At 56.4% G+C, this 24,686-nt stretch overlaps 8 protein-coding genes across 8 annotated transcripts; 2 read left to right on the top strand and 6 right to left on the bottom strand.

Moving 5' to 3' along the window:
* Positions 1-41: 41 nt before the first annotated feature.
* Positions 42-3,833, bottom strand: CGCS363_v005311 (Heterokaryon incompatibility protein 6, OR allele; the record flags this gene model as incomplete). The annotated part of the gene is made up of 1 exon (XM_036637160.1): positions 42-3,833. The coding sequence occupies one exon, from the start codon at positions 3,831-3,833 to the stop codon at positions 42-44; it is 3,792 nt and encodes a 1,263-aa protein (XP_036497573.1).
* A 1,947-nt stretch (positions 3,834-5,780) lies between these two features.
* Positions 5,781-6,789, bottom strand: spg1 (Septum-promoting GTP-binding protein 1; the record flags this gene model as incomplete). Its single annotated transcript, XM_036637159.1, has 3 exons — positions 5,781-5,879; positions 5,930-6,004; positions 6,055-6,789. The coding sequence occupies 3 exons, from the start codon at positions 6,787-6,789 to the stop codon at positions 5,781-5,783; spliced, it is 909 nt and encodes a 302-aa protein (XP_036497574.1).
* A 3,583-nt stretch (positions 6,790-10,372) lies between these two features.
* On the top strand, positions 10,373-11,005 carry CGCS363_v005309 (putative glycine cleavage system H protein; the record flags this gene model as incomplete). The annotated part of the gene is made up of 2 exons (XM_036637158.1): positions 10,373-10,499; positions 10,608-11,005. 2 exons carry the CDS (start codon positions 10,373-10,375, stop codon positions 11,003-11,005), a joined length of 525 nt encoding a protein of 174 aa, XP_036497786.1.
* Positions 11,006-11,357: 352 nt separating this feature from the next.
* Positions 11,358-12,344, bottom strand: pda-1 (Porphobilinogen deaminase; the record flags this gene model as incomplete). The annotated part of the gene is made up of 1 exon (XM_036637157.1): positions 11,358-12,344. The coding sequence occupies one exon, from the start codon at positions 12,342-12,344 to the stop codon at positions 11,358-11,360; it is 987 nt and encodes a 328-aa protein (XP_036497785.1).
* A 1,398-nt stretch (positions 12,345-13,742) lies between these two features.
* On the top strand, positions 13,743-14,500 carry CGCS363_v005307 (uncharacterized protein; the record flags this gene model as incomplete). Its single annotated transcript, XM_036637156.1, has 2 exons — positions 13,743-14,079; positions 14,145-14,500. 2 exons carry the CDS (start codon positions 13,743-13,745, stop codon positions 14,498-14,500), a joined length of 693 nt encoding a protein of 230 aa, XP_036497788.1.
* A 1,889-nt stretch (positions 14,501-16,389) lies between these two features.
* On the bottom strand, positions 16,390-17,592 carry cefD2 (Isopenicillin N epimerase component 2; the record flags this gene model as incomplete). Its single annotated transcript, XM_036637155.1, has 1 exon — positions 16,390-17,592. The coding sequence occupies one exon, from the start codon at positions 17,590-17,592 to the stop codon at positions 16,390-16,392; it is 1,203 nt and encodes a 400-aa protein (XP_036497787.1).
* Positions 17,593-18,305: 713 nt separating this feature from the next.
* Positions 18,306-19,352, bottom strand: atnD-3 (Short chain dehydrogenase atnD; the record flags this gene model as incomplete). Its single annotated transcript, XM_036637154.1, has 1 exon — positions 18,306-19,352. One exon carries the CDS (start codon positions 19,350-19,352, stop codon positions 18,306-18,308), a length of 1,047 nt encoding a protein of 348 aa, XP_036497790.1.
* A 1,142-nt stretch (positions 19,353-20,494) lies between these two features.
* vps1 (Vacuolar protein sorting-associated protein 1) lies at positions 20,495-22,833 on the bottom strand (the record flags this gene model as incomplete). Its single annotated transcript, XM_036637153.1, has 5 exons — positions 20,495-20,663; positions 20,714-20,798; positions 20,849-22,494; positions 22,579-22,713; positions 22,775-22,833. 5 exons carry the CDS (start codon positions 22,831-22,833, stop codon positions 20,495-20,497), a joined length of 2,094 nt encoding a protein of 697 aa, XP_036497789.1.
* Between the last annotated feature and the right edge of the window lie 1,853 nt (positions 22,834-24,686).

Raw genomic sequence — 24,686 nt, 5'->3', positions numbered from 1 at the left:
ACATACATCCTACGGCGGTTCATGGTCGGCCGGGCGCAATCTCAGAATATTACAAACTCCTCCACCAAACGCTCTTCATCCTGAAACAACGCATACGGTTCCAGTCCATATAAGTAACAATCATTCGCCATCACCCATCCCTCGCCCTCCTCCCGCCGACGCAGCACAAACGGCTCATCTGCCCCGGGAAAGAACACGACATGATCACCGACCCGTGCCCGAGGACCAGCGAGCCCCATGGACTCGTCTTCCGTGATGAAAAACCGCCGGCCGTAGCAGGAAAGCTCCATCTGCTTAGCAAACTCGCGGAGCTCATACTCAACTTCCGTGGCAGTCGTATCTTCTCCGTCATCCTGTTTCCCGACGCCCAGCCACCACAGGTAGAACTCGCGGTCCCGCAACATCATGGCCGGGTCCGCCTGCTCGAGTATCCCCGTGCCGCAATGGCGGTACCACTCGGCGTACCCAAAGTCGATGCTGTGCAGCTCATCGCCATGACTGGCTGCCAGAGTGGCCGCAAACGCCCGCGTCACTGACGGGGCATTCATCGTCTTCGTCCACCCGGGAATCAGCGTCGCTGCGAGGGCTTCCCATTCTCGCATGACGCGGGCAAAGGCGTCTGTTCCGGGCATATAGGCTATGTCTGCGGGCAGTTCGGGCCCCAGGGAGCGGATCGTGTCGACACGCTTTCCTTTAAGCAAGAGCGCACCGTCATCTCGGAAGGACATCCCGGGAAGAACCTTTTGCGTCAGCTCGCTTGCGGGAACACTGGAGGAAGTCCCGTCCGCCAGTCGATAGTCCAAGTCTTGCGGGGTGCCGTACGGAGGGTGCCACGAGTGCAGGGGAAGCGTGCCCGCCGTCGCCGTATCTGTAAAGTCGGGCACCCAGGACGGCAGGGACTTCGTCCGCGCTCCAACGCCGAAACACCTCAACACGCGTAGATCGCCCGTCAGCCGGATCACGGCTTCCGTAAACTGGCGGAATATCTGCTCCACCGGCATATCATAGTCCACCGTGACGAAGCCCGGCTCAAACAAGCCCAAAATCCCGTATACCCTGTCCTCGACCTCGCTCGTCTGACACACGCGGCTGTACCGCATGATGCTCACGGGGTCACTGCCGTACTTCAACAAGCGCAGTCTCCAGATGTGACTGTCCGCGTCGAACCCTGAAATGGGATGGTCCGGGGGATTGCCTGGAAAACTCAGCCTGCTCGACAGCCCGTTGGCGCCGCCCGAGATGTCGGAGCGGCCGGAGCCCAGGTCCATCCACGGCGCCGCGTCCTCCCCGCACATGACGATGGCCCTGCGGCTCAGCGCGACCTCCTGTATGACCCAGGTGCGGAAGAACCACGGGCGCGTGATGAGGGCGAGCCACGCGCGGCGCAGACGGGGCGTCGGTTTTGCAACGTTGGGCCAGGACTTCTTCGCCGACTTGTCATTGAGGTGCTCGAACACGAGGCGGGAGTCGTCGGCGGCTTCGCCCAGCCAGACCACGACCTGGCGCGCGGACTTGTAGATGTCTCCCATGATCATGACCTGCTGGTTGCGCTCACCGTGAGTCGACTGGTCGATGCAGAGGGCGTCGACCCAGAGAGTTCGGGCTTCGCTGCTGTGACGGAGGTGTACCAGCGCCAAGTGGAGATTTGAAGTGATTGGCACGGTATGTTCTTCGATGAGGATATGTTCGCTAGACCTGGCGTCTCCCCAGACGTACGACAGAGCTTCGTATTCTGGCTGGTAGGTGATGTCGCTCTGTATTAGACGACCACTCAAGGGTGCTGCGCGGCTGCTTGAGGGGAGCAACTCTAGGAGGCGGAACGAGCTTTTGCTAGGTAAAGGGGTATACTCAAGTATACTGTTGGCGGCGTTGAAATGCGCAGTTGCTGTTGGCGGTCCACGCTTCAACTGCGACATAACATCGGGTGACTCTTGTCGAGTTTCGACGAGTTGTTGTAGCCGCAAGTCCCACGCCCGTCTTTGTTTGATTATGGCGTCTTTTTGACGAGTTATGAGCTCCCCATAAGAAGGCAGTGACCAGTCGTCATCGCCATGAAGCTTGCGTTCCAGCATCTTGACCACATGCAGCCGCTCACCGATGTTCTTCAGGGAATGATATTGACCTTGCCGCATCGCCGTTGACGCATCCAACTCCAGGCCAGGACACCCAGGATCAGCGCCAGCTTCAAGAAGCATCCGCATAGCCCTGATATTATCCCTGACAATCGCAAGATGCAGCCAGCTCGTCGGCGTCGGCTGGTCCTTCCCGTCGCGCCGCAGCCTGGCGCTGAAAACCCAGTCAACGTGCGGACCGGGATACTCGGAGACCAGATACCGAATAGTGTCCAGGTATGCATGCCCGCTGCTGATCAACCGAACGGCCGTCTTGCCCCAGCTCTCCGGATCCGAGGCGAGCTGCGGCCCGTACTCGCCGACACACCAGCGCAACAGCTCCAGCTGCTGCCTCGACAGCGCATTCTTCTGCATCGCGGCGGGATCCAGGACGGCGCCGTGGGATATGAGGAGCCGCGCCATCTCGAGGCTGCCGACGTCAGCGGGGACCGTTTGCGGGTGGATGCCGCGCCGGAGGAGACGTTTCGCGAAGTCGAGCTGGTTTCTGCGGGCGCAGTAGGCGATCATCTCCTGGTAGTCGGACTCTTCAAGGCTTTCCGCGCATGCTAGGAGGCCTTCCATAAATGTCAGAAGTCTTTCTGCGTCGCCGTAGCGCCCTGATGCGATGGCTACCTCTAAAGGGGTTTTGTCTTCATCCGTCGCCCGGTTGCCAAAGACGCAACGCCGGCGGGTTCGTGGGCTTTCACCGTGTTCCATGAGAAGCTTCGCGACTGGAAGCTGGCTTGTAGCTGCGGCGGCATGTAGGGCAGAACCGAAGGAGTCTCCGTCTCCCTGGCCTCCGTCCACCATCCTGGGGCCGGCCACATTGGTAGCGACACCAAAGCTAAGTAGCTTGTCAACGAATTCGAATGCGCCCTGGTAGCAGGCAATGTGCAGCAACATAACAAGCCCTGGGTCGTCCTTGGTGTACGAGAGTCCTGCCTGCAAGAGGTGAAGTATGATGCCGCCCCAGGTGCCTTTGAGATACAGCGCCCACATCGGTCTGTCGTAGTTCACCCCAGGCGGCCAGCCAACCCAAGTCATGTCGACGATGCGTTGCGGCGATATCAAGGCGTCAAGCGTGACCTGAAGAAGATTGACTTTGGTCTCCGGCTTGACCTGCTGAGGCCCCTCAAACCCGTCTTCGGTTTTGCCCAGTTGTACAGGGGGTGACCGATGATGCTCAGTCGAAAGTTCCGCTCCAGCGGCCACCAGAAAACGGAAGAGTTCCCCATACCCCAGGACGCAAGCATAGAACAAAGCCGTATTTCCATCCTCATCCAGACAGGTGACCGAAGCCCCGTGTTCGATCAAGAGCTCTACTATGGCCATGAGCTCAGGACTGGACTCTCTGGGCGACTGGCCAAGCAACCCAGGCTCGACCTTGACCGCTTTGATCGCGACCTGCAGGACATCATTCTCCTGTGCAAACAGAACATTCGTGTCGTCCTGCTCTACCAGTATGCGTGCAAGGCGATAGTCCGGTTTCAACCCCTTTGAGAGACACTTCCGTACGGCCTCGACGTGGTACCGTTTGAATACCGGTGACTGCCGATACAGCACAAAGAACTCGTCGAATTTCAGCTGTTCAAGAGGAGTGAATCCTTGCGGATCGTCATGTGTGTTTTTCTTGCTGCACAGGCTCACGAGCCAATCTCCTGCCGCTGCAATGACTTCTTCCGTCGCGATGGCATCGTCCTGGCCGGGTTGCGGGTATTCCATCAGCGCCGTGATCAACGTCGCTGGGCTGAAATAGAGTGAAGAAACGTTGAATTATGTTGTCTCCTAGGGCTCTCGCAAGATCAAGAACTATGAAAAGGAAAAGTCATTATCTGGGTTGCAGAGTGTGTGGCGTCAGATCCTCAGTCTGCTGCCTAGCAGATTGCCGTGGCGAGGTAAGCACGCTACGCAATGGCGAAACTGGACAAATCCTACGGCTGAAGCTTGAAGATGCTAAAATAGTCCCGCGCCTCCGGAGGATGCAAGAAGCAGAAAAGAACAGCTTATCGTTAGTGTAGATCGCTGACAGTGTGCTTGTCGGTTCGGCTCCGTGACGGAGGCCGGATGTGGCTGATGGGGGTGCCGTGATTGCCGATCGGTGTGGGCACACCGCGATCGCGCCCCCGGGCATCTTGCCGGCTTGACTTTCGGATTCCCAATCCGGCGCCCAGGTCGACGCCGACAAGAGTCGCGAACTATGCGAAAGCTAGTCAAATGAGTGGCCGATTTCAGGAATGAAAATACGCAACGCCAAACCACGTCCCGGTAAGTTGAGCGTCAGGGGACACAGTGCAAGGCTCCTTGGGACACATGAAAACGAGGTTGCCCTAGTCATATGCCCACTGACAGTCAAAGGAAGACGCGTTGTCGATGGCGAGGCAGAGCTGAAGGTAGTTACTCCCTTCTTCCAATCTCGCACACGCCCGTCAAACTCATCCGCGTTTCCTCCACCCCGACCGACGCCAATTCCGAGAATCTCGTTCGATGCACGTCATTTGGGCAATGGGCAAATGAGCATTGACATGGACAACCCGGCACTCACCAAATAACACCCTCAACTAACTCCTGTCGGTTAGCAGGCACATCTCAGGGAAATTGGCACCAACGAGAAGCCATTCTCTCTCTCAACGGCATGTGGATTGTCCGATCTCAGCCTGCGTCGTCTACTTTGACGGCAGGCTTTACAAAAAATATTACACGGTCGCCCCCTACGGACCAAGGTTCCAAAGCCGTCTACTCCTTCAGCCTCTGCAAAGTCAGAGACATGTTTTTTTCAGAGAGGAAAAGAAAAAAAGTGGGCGAAGTAAAAAACACGCAAGGTGAATTACTTGTTACATGGTGATCTCTTCTTTCCTGCTTGTATCGTCTTCTCCATCATCTTCAGGGAGACCCCGGAAAAACAACAACTGGGTTGGCCATATCAGGTTGATGGTGATCTGAGTCCAAAAAAGCGACAGAAAAAGGAAAATGTGTCAAAAGCAAGTTTTACTGCACCACTTCTTCTCTGGTGCAGTGTGCAACGGCCGTTACGCCCAAGAACAAGACGGGCACTCCCTTCCAGCCTCATTTCCCTCTTCGTCCCCTCGTGCTGAGAAGAGTTCGAAAAGAATTAACTGAGTGGAGGGAGCCCCGCCAGACCATGATCCTAAAATGCATCTTATCCCGCCTTCAACCAGGCCCGCCGTTCCCTACCAATCTTTGAGAAGAAGAGTTGAACAGATGTGTGCAACGCCAATTGCGATCAGGAGGGGAATGTGTAATGTGTGGTGTGAGTGTGATGGTGTGCGCGTTGATCAAACTGGTGACACTGAAAACGCTGCGATGAGGCCTTTACGGCGAGTTTTGTTACAAATGAAAAAAGTGAGTGATTCGGGTCGATAGTCGAATTATGCCCGGAAAAATGAGCTCGTGGCGCTCTATGCAATCTGAAAGTCTCAAAGTCGGGGCTGCGCGGTCGCCAGGTTCTTGACGGCCCGCCTTATGCCTAACGAGGAGGCTCCAGTAGTTCAGCCGATGAAGATCAGCACGTTTTTGAAGGTCGTAAAGTACGTAATGGGTCATGATCCATTATAAGTATGCGACAGTCGAGTTGAACAGAGGTACGTGATCGAACGTAGTCGAGGGCATCGCACCAGAGCCAGGACAACTGGCTGGCGCGGTCGGCTGAAATCAGCAGGACTGATACAGGAGCAACGGCTCTCCTACGTTCTCGATTTCGGGGATGGTGCACTTGAGGTCGAAGGCCTTGGAAAGGACAATCTTGAAGATCTGCGACGAGTCAGCTTTTGGTTGTCTGGCGGGTTGTTCGGTGGTGTCACCTTCTGCACGTTGATACTATGGCTCGTGCTGGAGAAGATCAACGCCGCGCGCATCGCCTTCGCGAACCGACGAGCCTATGGTGTGTCAGTTACATGAAGAGCCCAAGAAGGCGAATGTGACATACCTGGTTGGAGATCTCTTCTTGGTCTTCCCTCGGGAAGTTCACAAAATGGTCGTACTTGGTGCCCACTAGGATTGGGATGGCCGTCTTGTTGAAGCCTCGGCCTTGGCGATACCACTCCTTGATGCTGTTGAGGGTGCTCTTCCGTGTGAGGTCGAACATGAAGAGGATGGCGACCGCGTCATTGCAGACGAGGGGCAGCATGTTGACAAACTCGCGCTGACCGCCCAAATCCCAAATGGAGAAGGTGATTTCGGTATTCCGAATGGAGATTGTCTTCTCCATAAAGTTGACGCCCAGTGTTTGGATATAGTCCTCGTCCCAGCTTCCCTCCACGTACTTGACCATCAAACTCGTCTTGCCGATTTGCGCATCTCCCACCATGCCGACCTTGATAACGACGTGATTGCGACCGTTGCTCGCCGCAGCCTCGGCGCCGGCGCTGCTTCGTGACGCATGGTCGGCGTAGCCCTGTTGTGCGCCATTGCCCGAGAGGCCAGATGCCGGTCTTGAGATGGGAGGAGCGTTCATGGGCAGCGGCGGGGTGTTGTACCGGTCGGCGTGCTCATCGGCCCGTGGTGATTGTGGTGGGAGGCCCTGGTCGATGGATTGGGCTGATTGATGGCGCTGCTTCTCTGCGTACTCGTATCCGTTGGACTGGACGACCTGAGGAGAGCCGTCAAGACCGCCGAGGGTATCGTCGGGATGAGGCGGGGCGGGGGTGTATTCGTGCTCCATGTTGTCGACGGCGTCGTGGAACTGGGCCGGTGACCCCGCGGACAGTGTTGAGGAATCCAGGGTGGAGGATCGCGGGGGAGGCGGGGACAGAGAGGCTCCGTCTCGGGCGAAGGGTGAAGAGAGGTGAGGTGTTTCGTCGCGGTTGGCCGTCTAGCGTGTCGAGGACAGCTGGTCGTCGGCACGAGGCTCTGTCGGGGAGCGAAGGAGAGACCGGGGTGGTAGGCGGCAGGTTTCAGTTTAGGCCCGACGATGGCTTCATGGGCACAGCCAAGTGCAGTGAGGCAGCGACAGATCGTCTCTGAGCGCCTGACTCGAATTTCAGGTCTGCAAAGCGGTAGCCGTCAGTGATTAAAGTTGGCGACGAAAAGACACGCAAGTCTTGGAAGTGAATGGCGGCGTGAGAGGAAAGGGAACGAGAGAGTGTCAGGCGAAGATGTCTCACCTAACCTCTCCACACAGAACAGAGGCAGAGGAGGAGGAGTCGAGGAGGGACAGGAGAGTGAGGTAGGTAGTGTGTGGTGCAGTGGACGGTACGGAGCGGTACGGTACCTATGGAGTCGAGACGGTGCAGTGGCAGACAGAAACAAGAGACGGGATTGGGCGAGGGAGGTGAACCAGGGGTTGCCCACCACAAGCTGGAGTCGAGTCGAGTCGAGCCGAGCAATAGGAAGACGGGCTTGTATTGGACCAAGCAACGTACCGGCGTGAGAAAGGGTGTGGTGGCAGTTGGCGAGCGGGAAGCCGGGCTGGACCAGGTTTGCTGGACTTCAGAACCCTCGTTTGGATCCAATAGTCGGGTCAGGCCCGAGAGATGAGGACAAGCCAAAGCAGGGCAGGGCACAAGGCGAAAGACCAAGGAAGGAAGATGAGCAGCAATGTGCAAGCCTGGTGAGGTTAGGTTAGTTGTGTAGGCAGGGCGGCGAGAACAAGGTAGTGACGGACGGGACGGGATGCTGATGAGATGCGGCGGTGCAAGGCGGTGCGGTGCGGTGCGGTGCGGTGCGTGGGTGGATGGAAACAGACCTCTGAAGGCTGAAGGAACCAGCAGTCACGGTCCAAGGAATGTACCGAGACGGACGGGTCAGGGCAATGGAAACGGGGGGAAAGGATGGAGATGGCGATGGAGACGGATGGGATTAGCGGAGCCCAGCAGCAGCACGACGCATTTGTGTTGTGCGCGATGCAATGTGGATGAGCATTGAGATGGGGGACGGGGACGGGGATGCGATGCGATGTTCGTGTTATTCCGTCTCGACACCTGGGTGCTGACCGGCTGTTTGTGCTACGGTGCCTTGTGCTTACCGGCCAGCGTGCTGTGACCACTAATGGATCTGGATTTTTAGCGGGTGGCCTGGCGGGATTTTAGCAGACACGCCAACGCAACGCAGGAAACGCGGGCAGCAGCGAGGAAACAGCCAGTCAGAGCCCAAGGATGCGCGCTGGGGAGGGGGACCGGCCAGAGGAGGGGGGCGGCACTGGCGAGTGATGCACCGGTGATGACGCCAAAACCTCACAGTCCGGCCCAGTTTGTGTGGGGAAAACGCGCAGGACGCGTTCACAATGTTTTATGTCTTCTTTTTTCAGCAGCCCCACGCACATAAACCACAACCACCTGCTTATGCCATGGAATTAGCACCCAGGCACTACTGTGTATTCCATGCTTTAAGTTGTTAACGTCAAGGTCCAGAGGTATCCGTAGGTTGTGGACAGTGGACGATGGACCATGGTCCAGGCGGCATTTATGACGGGCGGATTCACACTAGCCGCTTGTGCTCTATTTTCCACCACGGCCATGGTTCATCGGGCTTCATCAGCCAGGCCACGCCTGTTTCTGGTCTCCTGACTCCTGAGTGAGCCTCCCTGTCTCTGAGGTTCTGGCAGCAATTCAGGCAAAAAGCTGAACGAGGCCCGGCCCAGAGTCCACCCTTCGCTGTGGGACTCGACAAGGACGCTGGCGAGCCAAAAGACCCGACGGCGACGGGTACGGGCAGAGACGGTACAGACGGTGTAACTCATCGTAGGGCACTGAGACAAAACGTTCGACGGACCAACCGAGACTTGCGGACCAAAACGAAACAGCCTCCGGGGCGGTGAGTCGCTGGCCGCTACCAAGCGATTAGCTAGCTTACCCCCTCCAAAACTGCCAATGCAGGAACGGAAGAGACAATCGATCGATCTTGGGTTTCTCTACTCCAACCAAACACCAATGAGCACAGAACAAGTCGATTGTTGTTATTGTTGATGTTGATGTTGCCGTCGCCATTGGCAGTCGTGCGTTTGAAATGCGTGATATTGGACCTTACCTCCCGCTTGCAGCTGGTTGTCCGGTAAAAACTGCAACCCCAATGTCAACAGCCAAAGTCAACAAAGGGGAACGCCAACTGAGCCCAGAGCACGCGACATGGGACGATGCACGGGGTCAAGGGTAGTCAGTAGTCAGCCAGCCAAGCAGGGACTCTGACGCCAGACCGCATTTCTAGAAGCTGTCTCTCGTATCAATCAATCAGGCAAAGAACCAGAACAGCACCGATTCCGATCGCAAACCTTAGGGTTGAGCTAAGAATGAAGAGGTGACCAAAAGAAATAAAAATATTTGCCGTGCAATCTCCTGGATTGCAAAATGGGCAATTCATGCAAACGGCATGACGCCGTCAAATAGCACCCGCTGTGTCCTGCAGAGAAGGCCCCCGTAGACGGTGGGTTTGTTTGCGACGTGTTCCTGGCCCGCTCCGTCCAAGCCATTGGGTTGTGCCCGGCTCGACCGCGGGGTCCCTCTTACTAAGCAAAGCCGTTACCTACCTTACATAAGACGGTGGTCACTGGTTTGAGTATTTCTGCAATGACCGTTGAAATGTGCCAGCGTGCGTAGACGCAATGACAATTGCAACAATCGCATCGTTGGCTTGACAATGATCATTGATACGAATGGTGGCAATCGAGTTTAGGCTCTACAGCAACAATAGCGTAGAACGATGGAGCACTTTCAATGATGCCGAGCATGAGAAGAACAATAGCAGGAACCGGGAAAAAAACGATGCAAAATGACACAGAGAGTACGCAAGTAAGGAAGACGGAGAGAATGAGGAACATTCAATCGCGACGAACCATGGAACGGAACAGAGATATTTATGGCGTGTCCTTGTTAACGGAGACATTCAAAGGGCAAAAGAGGTTACCAACCTCAGTCGAACAATTGACTTCCTCACGCCCATTGCCCGATAATGACTAAAGGCAGCGCGCTTCTTTGTCTGATTGGCCGAACAAATGCTTCAGACATGGCGCGGCTGCTGCTGCCATGAGGCGACGGATCAAGACCCGAGCGCTCGGTGGGCAGCTCCGAATACTCGTCGAGAGTGGATTAAATAATCACCCGTGATTGGCTGGAGGCCCATCCAGAGCGGATACACACCGATAAGCAACCCCCCCGAACCGGCTCTCTTCCCAAAGCTCTAATTATCTACTGCCGGTCCTGCTGGTCACCCTTCTGACCTCATTATCTCAGTCCCTCGCGAAGACCAATTTCCTCACTCAACCCACGGATTTCCTCCTCGACAAACCACACCACCCTTCACGAACAGCAACAATGGCCTCAATTGCTCGCAGCATGAGGGCAATCCGCCCCTCCGCCCTCTCCCAGATCACCAAGGCCGCTGCTCCCCGCGCCGCCTTCGCTCGCCCAGCCGTCCGCTCCTTCTCCACAACCCCCATTAGTGAGTGTCCCGCAGCGCGCATTGCTCTTCCACGGCCGGATATCTCTTCGCGAAGCATTCCGCACTACACAAGCACACCATACTGACCTCCGGATCCTCTTCCGCCAGGCTTAATACGCAAGTACACCAAGGACCACGAGTGGGTCGACCTCAACGCCGACAAGAAGACGGGCGTCGTCGGCATTTCCGAGTACGCCGCCGAGCAGCTGGGCGACGTCGTCTACGTCGAGCTCCCCGAGGAGGGCGCCACCGTCGCCCAGGGCGATGCCATCGGCGCCGTCGAGTCCGTCAAGAGCGCCGCCGACATCAACGCCCCCATCACCTGCAAGGTCACCCAGGTCAACACCGGCCTCGAGGAGAAGCCCAGCACCATCAACAAGGTCCCCGAGGACGACTCCCACGGCGGTGGCTGGATCGCAAAGATCGAGGTCGACGAGGCGGGCGTCAAGGAGATCGAGGCCCTCATGGACCCTGAGCAGTACAAGGCTTTCACCGCCGACCACTAGAGAGAGCTCAGGATTTGCGATAACGAAAGAAATAAAGACGAAAAGGGCAAAAAGAGCAAACGGGTGCGGGAACGTAACCGGTAGTGTGGCCGGCAGCAGTTCAACCTGACATATGGTCTGCAAAGGGTGAGGGAAGGGGTCGTCGGGTTGTATCATACACCGATACCGGGCGCGGATATTATTTTTATTATCATCATAGGGGTTACGATTTCAACGAGATAACCGCACACATAGAGGAGATGAACAAGACAGCAGACAAGATTAAAAAGTCATCGTCAATGCTCCCATGCGTCAGGGAATCAGTCTATTTTGTTGTCATGACATGGTCGTTAAAAAACCGTTAAAACAAAAGTTAAGTAGCGGGGGCGGCAGTTGTCGTCGTCGTCGGCTGCGCATCCGGCTTCATCGCGTTGATCTCGTCAAGGATCTTTTGTGCGCCTCTGTCCACCAGGTCCTGTGCCACAAGCTTGCCAAAGTCATCCGCCTCCTCGGCCGTCTCGATCGTCTCGGTCCGCTCCGCGTCCACCCCCTGCTGGCCGTCGACGTGCACCACCGTCGCCTTCACCCGCAGCTTCTTGGCCCCTCCCTCGGCCTCCACCCAGCTCGTCTCCACGCCAATCGGCACACTGCACCCTCCCTCGAGCGTGCGCATGACGCTGCGCTCTGCCACGCACGCCAGCATGGTCGTCCGGTCCTCATACTCCTTCAGCAGCTTCAGCACCCGCTCGTCGTCCGACCGCGCCTCGACGCCGATGGCGCCCTGTCCGACGGCGTGCAGGATGCCGCCGCTCTCCGACTCGAGGTACTGCGAGATGCGCGCGCCGTAGTCCATGCGCAGCAGGCCCGCGGCCGCGAGGATGATGGCGGAGAAGGGGCCCTCGGGGTCGTCGCACTTGCGCAGGCGGGTCTCGATGTTGCCGCGCACGTCGGCGAACTTGAGGCCCGGGTAGCGGCGCTTCAGCTGGGCGATGCGGCGGATGCTGCTGGTGCCGACGACGCTGCCGTCGGGGAGGTCGGCGATGGACTTCCAGCCGTGCTTCTCGGCGAGGCCGGCCTTGAAGACGACGACGTCGCGCGGGTCCTCGCGCTTGGTGACGCAGCCGAGGACGCAGCCGTCGGGGAGGGTGGTGGGCATGTCCTTGAGCGAGTGGACGATGATGTCGATCTCCTTCGCCATGAGCTTGGCCTCGAGCTCGTTGGTCCACAGGCCCTTGCCGCCAAAGTTGTACAGCGCCGTGATCTGGTCCTTGTCGCCGAGCGTCTGCATGCCGTGGACCTCGAACTTCTGCTCGGGGCGCAGCGCGGAGAGGCCGTCGACAACGATGTGCGTTTGCTTCATGGCCAGCGCCGACTTGCGCGTGCCGATGTGGATGGGGGCGCCGTTGTCGGCCATGGTTGCTGGTAAGACGGGGAGGGGAGGGAAGGAAGGGGGGCGTGAGAGTTGCAAATTCGTCCTCAGCGCATCAGTCGACGGCTTCCGTGTGTCCTTGGAAGGTGAACGAGGTCAATTGGACTCGGTGTACGTGGTGGTTTGCGGTGTGTTGCTGGGGATCGTACGAAGTTCGGGATCAGATTTTGGAGCTCAGATAATACGCCTGGCGCGGGAGCACAAAGATGGCGGGGTTTGGAGGGGTAAGGACAAGGTGGTGCAGGCGCAGACAGTGCTGATTTATGTATTTACTGGGTGGCCTACGGTGCATATGCAGGGTCTAGTTCGGCTTCGGCTTCAGGGGTCCCGTCTCATCAAACATCAACGCCGCAGCTCCGAGCCGACCGCACCTCAGCCACCCAGTATTGTTCATCCGACCTGCCCTTGGCAGCCGTCAGCTTCCAGGTTGCCGTGGAGGTGTTCGGGTTGCGTGCCTGGAATGTACGTCGGAGCATCCGAAGCCGAGAATGGCAAACCTCTTCTGACGTGTCGAGGCACGAAACATGACACGGCACGCTTCGATGGCCGGGAATTCCTCCTATTTTCCTAATCTCCTTAAGACAGGATCACAATGCGCGACAATGCCCAACTCTGGAGGGACACCATTCTCAGGAGAACGTCTCACCGATGCCTCGAGTGCGAGCACCTTCTAGTGAAGGGTGGTGCGCAGAAAGATATTTGATCGTATCATGAACTACCATCCCTCCCAAAGAGAGTCCATTTTCCTGGGTCGTGACGTGGTCAACATGTTGTCGAGTCCTGTTGCACCCGTCTAGTGATCGGTTACCTCATGACCTATGTGACCGGAGGGCGGCAAGTGTGAATTCTGATGGCGCGATGAAGTTATCTTGATTCAAGCCCAGCCAAATGAGATATCGCGGGCTAGTTAGGCGCCGGTATCGAAGCACGATGCTGAGGAAGTGTCCCGGCGTCTCTTAAGACTTGAAGGCAGATTTGAAAGTCTCCAACTTGGATTGGCTCATCTAGTTCAGACTCGAATACGCCGGAAACAAGCCGTCCCTCAACGTTTCACTCCTCTCTCATCGACGGCGTGCCGGTGCGACTCTATTCACGGGTGGAACGGACAACGTGTTTGCAACCCCAGACCGAGTCCTCGACAGCAGCGATGACTTGGAGTTCCCAAAGGCGTCCCTAGACTATCAGACTGTTTGGTGATCGTGAGAAATGTATATAAAAGCTGTCAACATTGTCTAGACAAGCAATCACGCCATCCTCGTCCGCATCAGAATCATCAGCAACTTCTCATCACTTCTCTTCCCTGCAAAACAAACGGACATCACTTGAAAGATGAAGGCAGCTCTCCTCACTCTGACCTCCCTCCTAACCTGGGCCTCGGCAATGCCCCAGGCCGAGGGAGGACAGCCAGAACAACCTCAACCTCAGCCACAAGTCCCCACGACCAACGTCGTAGTCGTGACCGTCACCGGCCAACAGCCACCGCCCGCTGAGACGCAACCCATCCCCAACGTCCCAGTTCCCGTTGATCCTGCGCCGCTGCCCAGCACACCGGTCAACCCGACCGCACCCGTCCCCACGCCTCCCAATCCCGCGGTGCCTCCGTCCGGCGGCAAGAACTGCGTTTGCGGCGCCACCTACTGCGGCAAGGTCCTCGTCGGCTTCCAAGGTACGTTTGCACTCACGATACAATACCAGAAGAAACCCAGGCACTAACGCAGGGAATCCCCCCAGGCTACAAGACTGAGGAACTCGGCCAGAGCTACTGCGCTACGCCCAACACCAACTGCGCCTCCTCCGCCCCGTCCCCGGAGTCCCTCGAAGACACCCTCTTCGTCTGCATCTGCGACCCGGGCCAGGAGAAGGGCAGCGTCATCGAGCTCCTCTGCCCCTGCCAGGGCCGCTGCAAGAACGACAAGCCCGACTTCATCGGCCGTTGCGAGACGCCTTGCAACCTGGGCTGTGCCGCGCCTGCTCCGGGCACCACCGGTGTTCCCGTGCCCGAGCCCGTCCCGATGCCCGTCCCGGTCTCGCAGGGGGTACCGGCTGACGCCGCTCCTCCGGCGAACAAGAAGGCTAGGCGGCTCTAAGCGGTGTTTTGCTTGAGTCGCGGAAGTCGAAGGGGAGAGTAATTCTATGATGTTTATGTCTTCTCTTTTGTTCCTCCGTTTCTGGTGGGTTCTCTAGGAATGTGAATGGTAGTATTAGTCGGCACCCCACGAAGGGTGCTGATGTCGACACTCTTTTTGATCATGTATGGGGCGCAAACGAAGGGCTCGAGTTTTGCTGGTACAGCACACCACGTTCGTTAGGTTAAGATACCAACATTCCCTCAATCTACTTATGTGATATTGATGTACTTATGTACAGTGCGTTTGTGCTGGCTAGAGAATCCTGCGTGACCCTCTCGTTTTCGAGCTGCAGTTTTACTTCTTCGGAATTATCCTGCAGTCTCCAAGCGGGAAATATGCTCACATTTTTCTTTGAAAACGAGTGACCGGTATGTGTGTGTCCGTCTCCAGTCGTCGAGAGGCTTCTGATCCAGCAATGAGATGTGGCATGGAGCATCAACTACGCCGAAGCCATCTCCTGATTCTGCATTGTGATAAGAAAACCTCGCATACAGCACCATGCATGAAATACCTGCATTACATCGAGGCGCAAAGGTGATGCCAGGCCCCTGTTGTCTGGAACAATCGGCTTGAAAAAACTTGTCAAGTCTACCAGCGTGAAACCTGTTCCTCTGCGCATTATTACATCTCGTTTTTGACAGAAACTGTGGGAACTTTCAACACGTCGCAGGCTTGGTCAGACAAATCCAGCGCGAATCGGATACCATAATCACTACTGAACAGCGTTATGACACGCTTGCTTTTTGCCCACGCAATCCTACCTACATACATACATGCATACAACAAAAACGGAGCGGTGAGCCCATGCAGAACCCGGGGAACCAAGCAAGCCCGCGTCTTTCCACCACGCAACCACTCCTTTCGCCACGCTGAGCCCATCTTCGACAATGATAGGTGAGAAATGAACGCTTCCAAAAAGGTCCGGGAAAGTTATCCGTCTCGATCCGACACGCCGGAACCAACTGAGACAACCAATCTGAGAGCCATTTCCTTAGAGGATGGCGTTGAGCGGCAGAGTACAGAAGGGGACAGGGAGGTGGACAAAAGAAAACACACAGGAGAAAAAAAAGAGGATCTCTCTCTCCCTCCCGCTGCTGTCGTGCCGTCGCGGGAGCGGCTTCCGGCATGGTGGCAGACAGGGTCAGAGTCGGTCAGACAATGTTATTCAATGAGAGCCAAACCCCCGGCCATCTCACCATTTAAAGGTGGAAAAAGGAAAGAAGAGGCAGACAGTGGCGGTCTGGGACGGGAGGGCGCAGCGGCGACGGGAGGGAGGTCGAAGAGGGCCGATTTTTCATGGCCGCAGGGGAGGCTCGAGATGATTCATCGGTGCGGCTTCGTATATTTAGAGATGAAAAGGGAGTTCTTGTGAATGTTGAGCTTTTGACGAGGAGCTCATCGACGAAGCAACACCAATTACACAGTCATACAGCCATCAAGAAGCATTGTGAAGTGAGTATCACACTGACTCTGTCTAGTTGCTTTGGCTGAAGAATTTCAAGGTCTTCGGCGACTAAAAGACCGTTGTAGTCTGCTACAGAGAGCAGCGTATACGAAGAGGAGCCGCGAGCATGTCCAGGAAAGATCCGCCCTCTCCTCGGCCGCCTCCAAACCCCCCGCCAAGTCCTAGCTAGCATCGAGTGTGGTGATGCTTGAAAGAGTGAGCGAAGATGTTACTCAGCCGTTCGTTGAAGAAATGGCGTGCTGATCCATTCTGTCTAGACTGAAAAGACGATACTGGGTCAGGATTGAGGGCAAATGAATAGATATCAGATTTGAAGCTCTAAATAAGTAGTCTTCATGAAAACCTCCAAGAAATAATACAACGGCAATTATCTATACACACCTCAAAGCTTTGACTTTGCTTTGAGTATCAGCCCTCCATTTTGCACATCAAAATCTCTCCCCTTCTTCCACCCAAACCAATCCGAGAGCACCCTCTCCGCACCATCGCCAGGGGCTAGGGTGAAGCCTTCGTATCCTCTTCCTAGCACCCCCGGACCTTGGCCTCTTCTCGGATCCCCCGTCTTGGCTTCGTCGACGGCCAGACACGGCGTCTCCACCAGCGTCACCACCGGCCTCTGATCACCTTCCCTCTCCGGTTCCGTCTCGAGCTCTGAGTACTCCAACACAGGTGTGGTACACGCATCTGTCCCATCAAACACCTTCTCCCACTCCGGCCTCGTCCTACTCTTGAATGTTCTCGTCAGAAGCTCCCTCAACTCCGGCCACTTATCACGGTCGAACCTCCTCTCCTCCCACGTCCTGTCCAGCTCCAATCCCTTTACCAGCGCCCTGAAGAACTGCGGCTCCAGCGCCCCGACAGCCATATACCTGCCGTCCTTGGTCTCGTAGGTATCATAATAAGGACACCCGCCGTCCAAGATGTTCTTCCCCCTCCCCGCATCCCCAAGCGGCCCCTTGAGCGCGAACCGCGGGAACGTGGCCAGGTAGGCCGACCCATCCACCATGTTCGCCTCCACAACCTGCCCCTTGCCGCCGTTCCTCTCCCTCGCCAGCAACGCCATCAACACGCCCTGGAACAGCACCGCCCCGCCGCCCGCGAAATCAGCCAAAATGTTCCACGGCGGCTGGATCTTCTCCCCCTCGCGGCCCAGCAGACCCAGCAGCCCCGACACGGCGAGGTAGTTGATGTCGTGGCCCGCCATGTCCTTGTACCGCCCGTCGCGGCGAAACCCCGTCATGCGCCCGTACACGAGCCTGCCGTTGAGACCGCACAGCACCTCCGGGCCCAGGCCCAGCTTCTCGAGAACGCCCGGGCGGAACGGGTCGATGATGACGTCCGCTTTTGACGCGAGGCTCTTGACGAAGTCCACGCCGTCCTTGGACTTGAGGTCGACGGCGACGGAGGCCTTGTGGCGCGCCAGCATGTCCTCGGTCGGCAGCGGGGTCCCGCTGCCGCCGACGGTGCGGTCGATGCGGAGGACGGAGGCGCCGGCGTCGGCGAGGAGCATTCCTGCAAAGGGGCCCGGGGCGAGGCCGGCGAATTCGAGGACTTTGATCCCCGTGAGAGGCGGAGGGCCGACCATGTTGGGCGGATTTCACTCTGCGATGGCACTGGATGGTGGTGGTTAAGAATTGAAGAAGAGGTTTACACTATCAAGCTTGAGTAAAGTGATCTCACAGGAAAGGAGAGCACTTCATGTAAGAATGAAACGAGTGAGCGTCTGAAGACATCTAATATTAATGAAAAAGGCACGGAATAGAATAACCGGCAGAGATAGAGTTGGAGAAGCTCCAAAAAGCCGAGGCAGATTGCGCCTGTGGAAGGGACCGCATCCCCGGTCAATCCGCTGGGGGGCACTAAAAACAGCCGAATCGCGGGGGAGGAGAGCCGCCGTGGGGGCCCTTTCAGTGCATGAGAATGTGGGGTCACCGACGGTGAACTGGTTGCTCGATTCGGATTGCTGCTGATGCCGTGACTTTGTGAGCACCTCATCACATCACTTCTTGTTGAAGATGTTTCTCGGATTTCCAAAGTTTTAAGGGCTCCTCAAAAAGAAAGACGGGCCTATTAAGAAAACAAGTACTAACTTGATGGTTTTGCTCAGTAATATTGCGACAAACTTCAATGCCCGACTTACACGGCACAGTTCCAGGTTGATACACATGTCACTTGCAAGCCACATCACAGCAACGCAGCAACATAATACATACCTATCCGAGACAAAATCATACAGCCCGAGGTATCTTACAATTTCCCAATCCATCCCCAAGACAAACGAAAACCCTCAACGTCAAGTTACAAGTTCTTCGAGAGCCCAGGATCAACCCCGTCCAGCAACTCCACCGTCTGCTCCCAGAGCCGGGTCTGCATGGCCTCACCCTCCTCCCCTTGCATCAGCTTCGGGAACTTGACAACGATACAGTCGCTCATGTACCTCCCGTGAGCCTCCTCCCCGGCGAATGCGCCCGCCATGATCGTTCGCGACCCAACCTCCGCCGACCGCGCAAACAGCTTCAGCCCGACCTTGACCACCACCGTCAGCGGGAACGGCACGTTGCGGAACAGCGCCGTCGCGCAGAGGCCCGGGTTCAGCGTCGTCACCTGCACCTTGCCCTTGCCCGACGCGTCCGCCGCGATGGCCATCTGCCGCGCGATGATGATCTGCATCAGCTTCGTCGTGTTGTACCGGTCCGTGAGGCTCTTGTTGACGTTGAGCGCCTTATAAATGTCCTCGTCGTTGCGCTCGTGGAACTTGGCCTGTCCCCGCCCAAAGATCAGGATCCAGCTCGACGCCAGGACCGACAAGCCCGAGATGTACGAGGATGAGGGACTCACCATCTGGCTCGCGTCCGAAGCCGTAATCACAATCTTGGGCGTCACGTTGAACGTCGTGCCCGTCCGCCGCAGCACCGGCAGCAGCTTCAGCCCCAGCAGGAACGTGCTCAGCACGTTCACCGTCACCTGCGACTCCCACCCCTCCGCCTCCGTCCGTTTGGAGGTTGCGATGCTGGCGTTGAGCACCACGTAGTCGAGCCGTGGCAGCTTGTCCGCCCGCGCCGCGAACTCCTTGACGCTGTCGAACGACGCCTGGTCGAGCGGCCACACCTCGAGCACGTCCCGCCGGCCCGTCGTCAGCTCAATGTCCGTCTTGGCCGCCTCGCCTTTGTCGGTGCTGCGGACCGCCAGGATGACTTTGCCCGCGTTGAGCCGCACGAAGTGGCGCGCCGCTTCGAGGCCGAGGCCGACGTTGGAGCCCGTCACGATGATGGTGCGGCCTCCGCAGTCCTCAGACGGGTAGGGCAGCTTCTTGAACTGCGAGCGCACAAAGTCGACTGCCTTCATCTTGGGTGTCGGGACTTGTGTGTTCTGTTCCCTACAAATATTTAATGTCTGTTGTTAAAGAGGTCTACAGCGCAGGCTGCAGAGCTAAAATCGACTCGTTGCCTTTGCGTTGGTGAGCTTTCTGTTACTAGGTAAGTAGCTATATAAGTGAAGATGAAACAGGAATGGCGGGGATGAGGAGATGCAAAGAAAAGGGAGAGAACGACGTGAGTTTTGTTCTACAGAATTCGCGTGCGCCTCCTCCCTTCTTCCAACCGAGCAGGCCGCCTGTCCTCCCCTCCTCGCCTCATCTTGAGCGGAAGCTTCGACCACTTCCAGAAGCGGGGAGGGCTAGACGCAAGGGAGCTACCCTGATGCTTCCTGGTTTCACCCGACACAGTTGCACTAGCGCACGCAACGTAGAGGTACCGGAGTTTCAATACCCAGATGCTTCATGTGGATGGCGTATGGCCGTATTCGTACTTACTCTTGCTTGGGAGATGTATATCGCTTTGACTCGCTCTTTCAACGGTAATCTGGGCCTAGACCAGACCATGTCCGAATGGCTGCCCTGGAAAGTATACAAGAGCACGCGCCATGCTGGCACCTCATCGAGTACACCGACAGCTTGGTTCTTAACATAATCCATCGAAGCGACCGACAGTCGTAGGATATTTTAGCCGTTGAACGTCATACATGTGTTGGCGGATATGAGCATGCGCTTTAGGGACCGTCTGAATGTTGAATCAATTCCAGGGGCATCTCACGAAACGAGAGCTCGAGCGCAAACGTTGGCGAAGGGACATGAATAACGAAAGCGAGAGACGATCCGAAGTCACGTTCCTTCAAAAGTTTGCGCATAATTTTTCATTGCTGCCTTCTCCACGCTAGAATGTCTTGACGTCTTGATCCAGTCTTGTCTTTCCCTGAAGGAACAATTGTATGCCGTCTCATTAAAGGACTATCACCGGAACTGCCGCCACCCAGCCGTCTACTGTCGTCCACGCCTCCAGGGGCCCCGCTGACGATTTATGGGAATATTCCACTGCCTTAACGCCGCGCTCCTTCTTTTTGTGTGCCCCCGGAAGCGTGGGCCTGCCAGCACTTCAGCAGGCAAAGCTCTCATGTTCTCAGGAGCTATCATGTGCGTCGTATCGTGTCGTTTACTGGACCTGGCTGACGATCTCGCTGGCCTTGCCGAGGGACTCGACCATTTGCTGGCACTCCTTTCTTCTGCGGATGGTGAAGTCACTCTCTTTGAGGAGGTCATCCAGGGTGTCGCTGCGGTACATGTTCTCCAAAAGCTCCTTCTGCATCTCGTCCTTGGTAAATCTATCGCGTGTCAGCCATTTATCCATCGTGTCAGAAGGCGTCTTACTCACTGAACGAGGGTCAGCATGATAGCCTTGGGAACCATGTCAATCATCGTTCTCTTAACAATGTTGTAGTAAGAAGAGATGAGCAGCTCTGCAAGATTTGTTAGGCGCTTGTAACATAATACGACCCAGAATACTTACTGATAACCTCAACCTCGATGTTCTCCCGCTCAGAGAGCGTTCCAGAGGCCTTGAGTGTTGGCGGCGGCGCGTCCATCGCCGCAGCCTTCTTCTTGTTCTTGGCAGCGAAGAAGCTACCAAAGAAACCAGAGTTTGAGGTATCCTCGGGAACGACAGGGCTGGATGCTCTAGGTGTGCCACCCGGGAGGGGCTTGCCCGTCTTGGGATCGACCTGGACAGGCTTGGCGGGGTTGTAACGCTCGTTAACGATGGCCATGGCGCGATGGCCGTTCAAAAAGTCAGGGTGGCCAGTGTTGATGTAGCATGCCTCCATCGCCACCAGATCCTTGACCAGCTTGTTGGTAGGCTCCATAGCCTTCTTAAAGAAGTTGATGACAACCGCGTGGACCTTCTCCTTCAGCTGAGGATATCTGCGGTAGAGCGTCTTACCAAGAAGCTGCGACAGGATGCGCACCAGCTCGTCGTAGACAAGGGATACACACTTCAAGCTGGGGTCTTCCAAGCGCTTAATCTGCTGCTTCACAATGAGCTCGAAAGCAGTGGTGCCGACGAACAGCGCTGGGGAGGAACCAGAGGAGTTGTAGAGGATAGTGCGGATATCCACATCCTTGACCACGTCAAAGGGATCCACCGCCTTAACACCGTTGGAGTACAGCTCGTGGAAAACGAAGCTGATTCTTGCACCACCTGACAGTTCCGTGCTCGAGAGCTCCGTGTTGTTTCCGTCCAGCACTGTCCGCCACTCGTTGGTGAATTCGGTGATGATGTTGAGCACAATGTTTCCGCTGTTGCCGAGCATGCTTGGTCCCAAGCTCTCCAATTCTGCCGCGTACTTGGACAGGGAGCTGGAGATGCGGGCCTTGATGTCGGGCAATGTCTGCTTGATGTGCATCATGAGAATAAGGTTGAGCTTCCTAGCCAGGTAAGGGGTACCGCAGTATGAGCTCTTGTTTCGGTACGCCTTGTGGTTCTCAAAGAAATTCTTCTCGTTCTCCAAGGCAGCGGTAATAGGCTTCTTGTTGTCAATGTCACGCTGACCACGGTTGACAACGGGGACGTAACCAAGTCGCAGAGGAATAATACGGCCAGCCAGGATATCCACAACGTCGGTTCCCTCGTCCATGAGATCGACCTTGGTGAGGACACCAATCGTCCTTTGACCCTCGGGGTCAACCTCGCGGGCAAGCTTGAGTCCGTCAGAGTTGGCCAAGTCGATGTTGGCAGCGGTGACAGCGAGGATAATGGCGTTGGACTTGGAAATGAACTTGAGAATCATGTCGCGGATCTGGCGCTCGATGTCTCGGGGCTGGTCGCCGACAGGCACGCGCGTCAGACCGGGCAAATCGACGAGGGTCAGGGTGAGGACGTTCGGGGAGTAGATTCGGAGGTTGATGGGAGCGGGGGAGATGCCGGCGTTGCGGCCGACCTTGGCCTCGGTTTCTCTGCTGATCTCATCACGGATCTTGTTGAAGTCGTAGAACTTCTGGCCGGGGATGTGGAGGAATTCGCCCCATTCGTCGGCGTTTGCTGCCTTGTCGTTGGTGTCGGCAAGCTCCTCGACGCCGTTGGATTGGGAAGTCGCGGGACGGTTGATGAGCTGGAGAACGAGGGGTCGACGGGTGACGATGCCAGAGCCTCGAGGCAAGCTGGGAAGACAGGGTTGTTAGTTGTGGTCCATAACCGGGCAGCATGTGACGATGGCGGGTCACGCAGTGGTTGGGCAGACTCACAAGTCTCTTCCGACGATGTTCTCCAAGACGGAACTCTTTCCGCTAGACTGACTGCCGACGACGACTATTTGAGGCAGATCGATGGGGTTGGTGACACCGACTGTTGTGAAGACATCTTGAAGCTTGTTCACGAGCCTGAGGCGCAGGGTTACAGTTAGCTCGAGGATTGCGTCGAGGACGGTTGGGCATCACGAACGTGATCAAGGCGGGATCAGAAATGCCACCTTGCGTGGAGAGGGACTGAGGGCCGCTCATGGTTGCGTTGCGACCGGCGCTCTTTGGAGGTGGTTGTTGGCGGTGAGAAGTGTTCGAGGCAAAAGGGTCGGAGGGACGTCTTTGTGGTCAAGTGTCCTGTCGCAGGTCGGTCGCTCCTGAATCGCAGTGTGTGGAGGGACGACCGGGTAAAGGGGGGGTCGGATTCGGTGAGCAGGACGACTGTGCACTGGTCGGGGTCAGCCAAGATCGGTCGTGGTAGCCTGTTTGTCGGCGAGGACGGGGTATTTGTACGGGTTGAGGGTCGAACGCAGGAGATCGCTTGCGAGAGAAAAGCGTGGTGTTCTCTCTTTTTTGTTCGGTTGGGGGTGATGGTGGTGGTGGTGGGATGGCGGGAGAGACGTCGCAAGCACCCAGGCCATACATACCAGGTGCTTAGGTGCTGCTCTCGAAACCTAAGGTACGGTCTGCGGTGCCACTCGCACTCTGGACCCATCCGTACCTAACCTGACGGGACCCAGGCCACGTCCCCTACCTTACGCAGTGGCAGTCCACACGTTGCTGCCCTGAGAGATCCCTGACGCACCAGCCACATGCGACTTGTCTCCGTAGGCCCCTGTCACTCTGCCGACACGACGACGTTTGGCGGGGCTTTGGGACGGTGAGGGACCTCACGTGATCGATCTGGGGACTTGACAGCTGGAAACGATAGGCGGACATTTGAGTGGTCAGCCACGATCTCTAGTGCAGCTCTCGGGTTACTCGAGATGTGCTCTTTGCATGCGACAGGCAGGGTAGGTAGGCGGCGATGAAGGAAATACAGTTGCCTGTTCCGCGTACGTCATTCAAGCCGCGTCAGTTGTTGACAAGGTAAGGTAGGGTAGGGTATGTTGACGATGCCAGGTCCCGAAAAGACGACAAGTGAGTTATCGCTTATGCCTCTCCAGAGTCAAGTCAAGTTGCGCGTGAATTCATCACCCTGAGGGACTTTCAGATCCAGGCAGCGGTGGTGCCTCTTGATGCACGTCCGAGTCCTCCGTGACTGATACAGCCAACTGACCGAATTATCTCATTTGTTTCTCTCTTCAGCTGAAATGGTACCAAGGGGTTTATGTTGTTTCCTCTCGTTCCTGTAGTGCATCTGATGCTGCATGAAGACGAAAGAAACGTCGGTGTGGACCAGGATCCGCTGCTCTGTCGCCCGGACCGAAACGGCGAATGACGGCAAGGGACCGGAAGACAGGCGCAACTTGCAAGACTTGGCTCTGTGTTGCATCAAGAGACCTGTCCAGACTGCTCGGTCCAGAAAACTATCATCAGCAACCATACAGCAGTGGTTACGACAGATAAACTGCATGTTCATCCACACTCTGACGGGGACGATTGCCGATATACTTCGGGAAGTGAGTGACAGCATCGTAGCTTGCCGGCTGGCTTGATGATGTACACAGGCACCTGACTGATAATGAGCATCCCGGCCTCCGTTGTCGCTGCTACCTTACACTGCCGTTACCTTAGTTAGGCAAGGCAACGTTGGGGTACCCGCCAGTAAGACCGATAAGAGAAAGCTCAGCCCAAGCATCCATCTGTCTTGGGTATCTGTAGGTACCTTGTCCAAATGCCACTTCGACCTCCCATCTTCCACGCCTCTGTCTCGTGAGCAAGGTATCCCAACGCACTTTATTCCCGGCTTTTATTCGGACCTTGGTTGTGCACTGAGAAAGGCAAACGTGCCTTGGCCATTCAAGCGCGCGCCCTCCTCAACGTATCACCAGCAGGAATCCTCCTTTTCAAATCGTATCTAGGGTAGACACTTGTTGTATTTGGCGTGGTGCTGCTCGGACAAACAAACCACTTAGTCGGCCTCGACTATGCACTTGTATGTGCTAAGCAGC

The sequence above is a fragment of the Colletotrichum siamense genome (genome assembly GCF_013390195.1).
Source record: "Colletotrichum siamense strain Cg363 chromosome Unknown KSG_Cg363_contig03, whole genome shotgun sequence".
In the NCBI taxonomy this organism is placed as follows: domain Eukaryota; kingdom Fungi; phylum Ascomycota; class Sordariomycetes; order Glomerellales; family Glomerellaceae; genus Colletotrichum; species Colletotrichum siamense.
The sequence above is the reverse complement of the archived record's forward strand: the minus strand, read 5'-3'. Positions and strand labels throughout refer to the sequence as shown.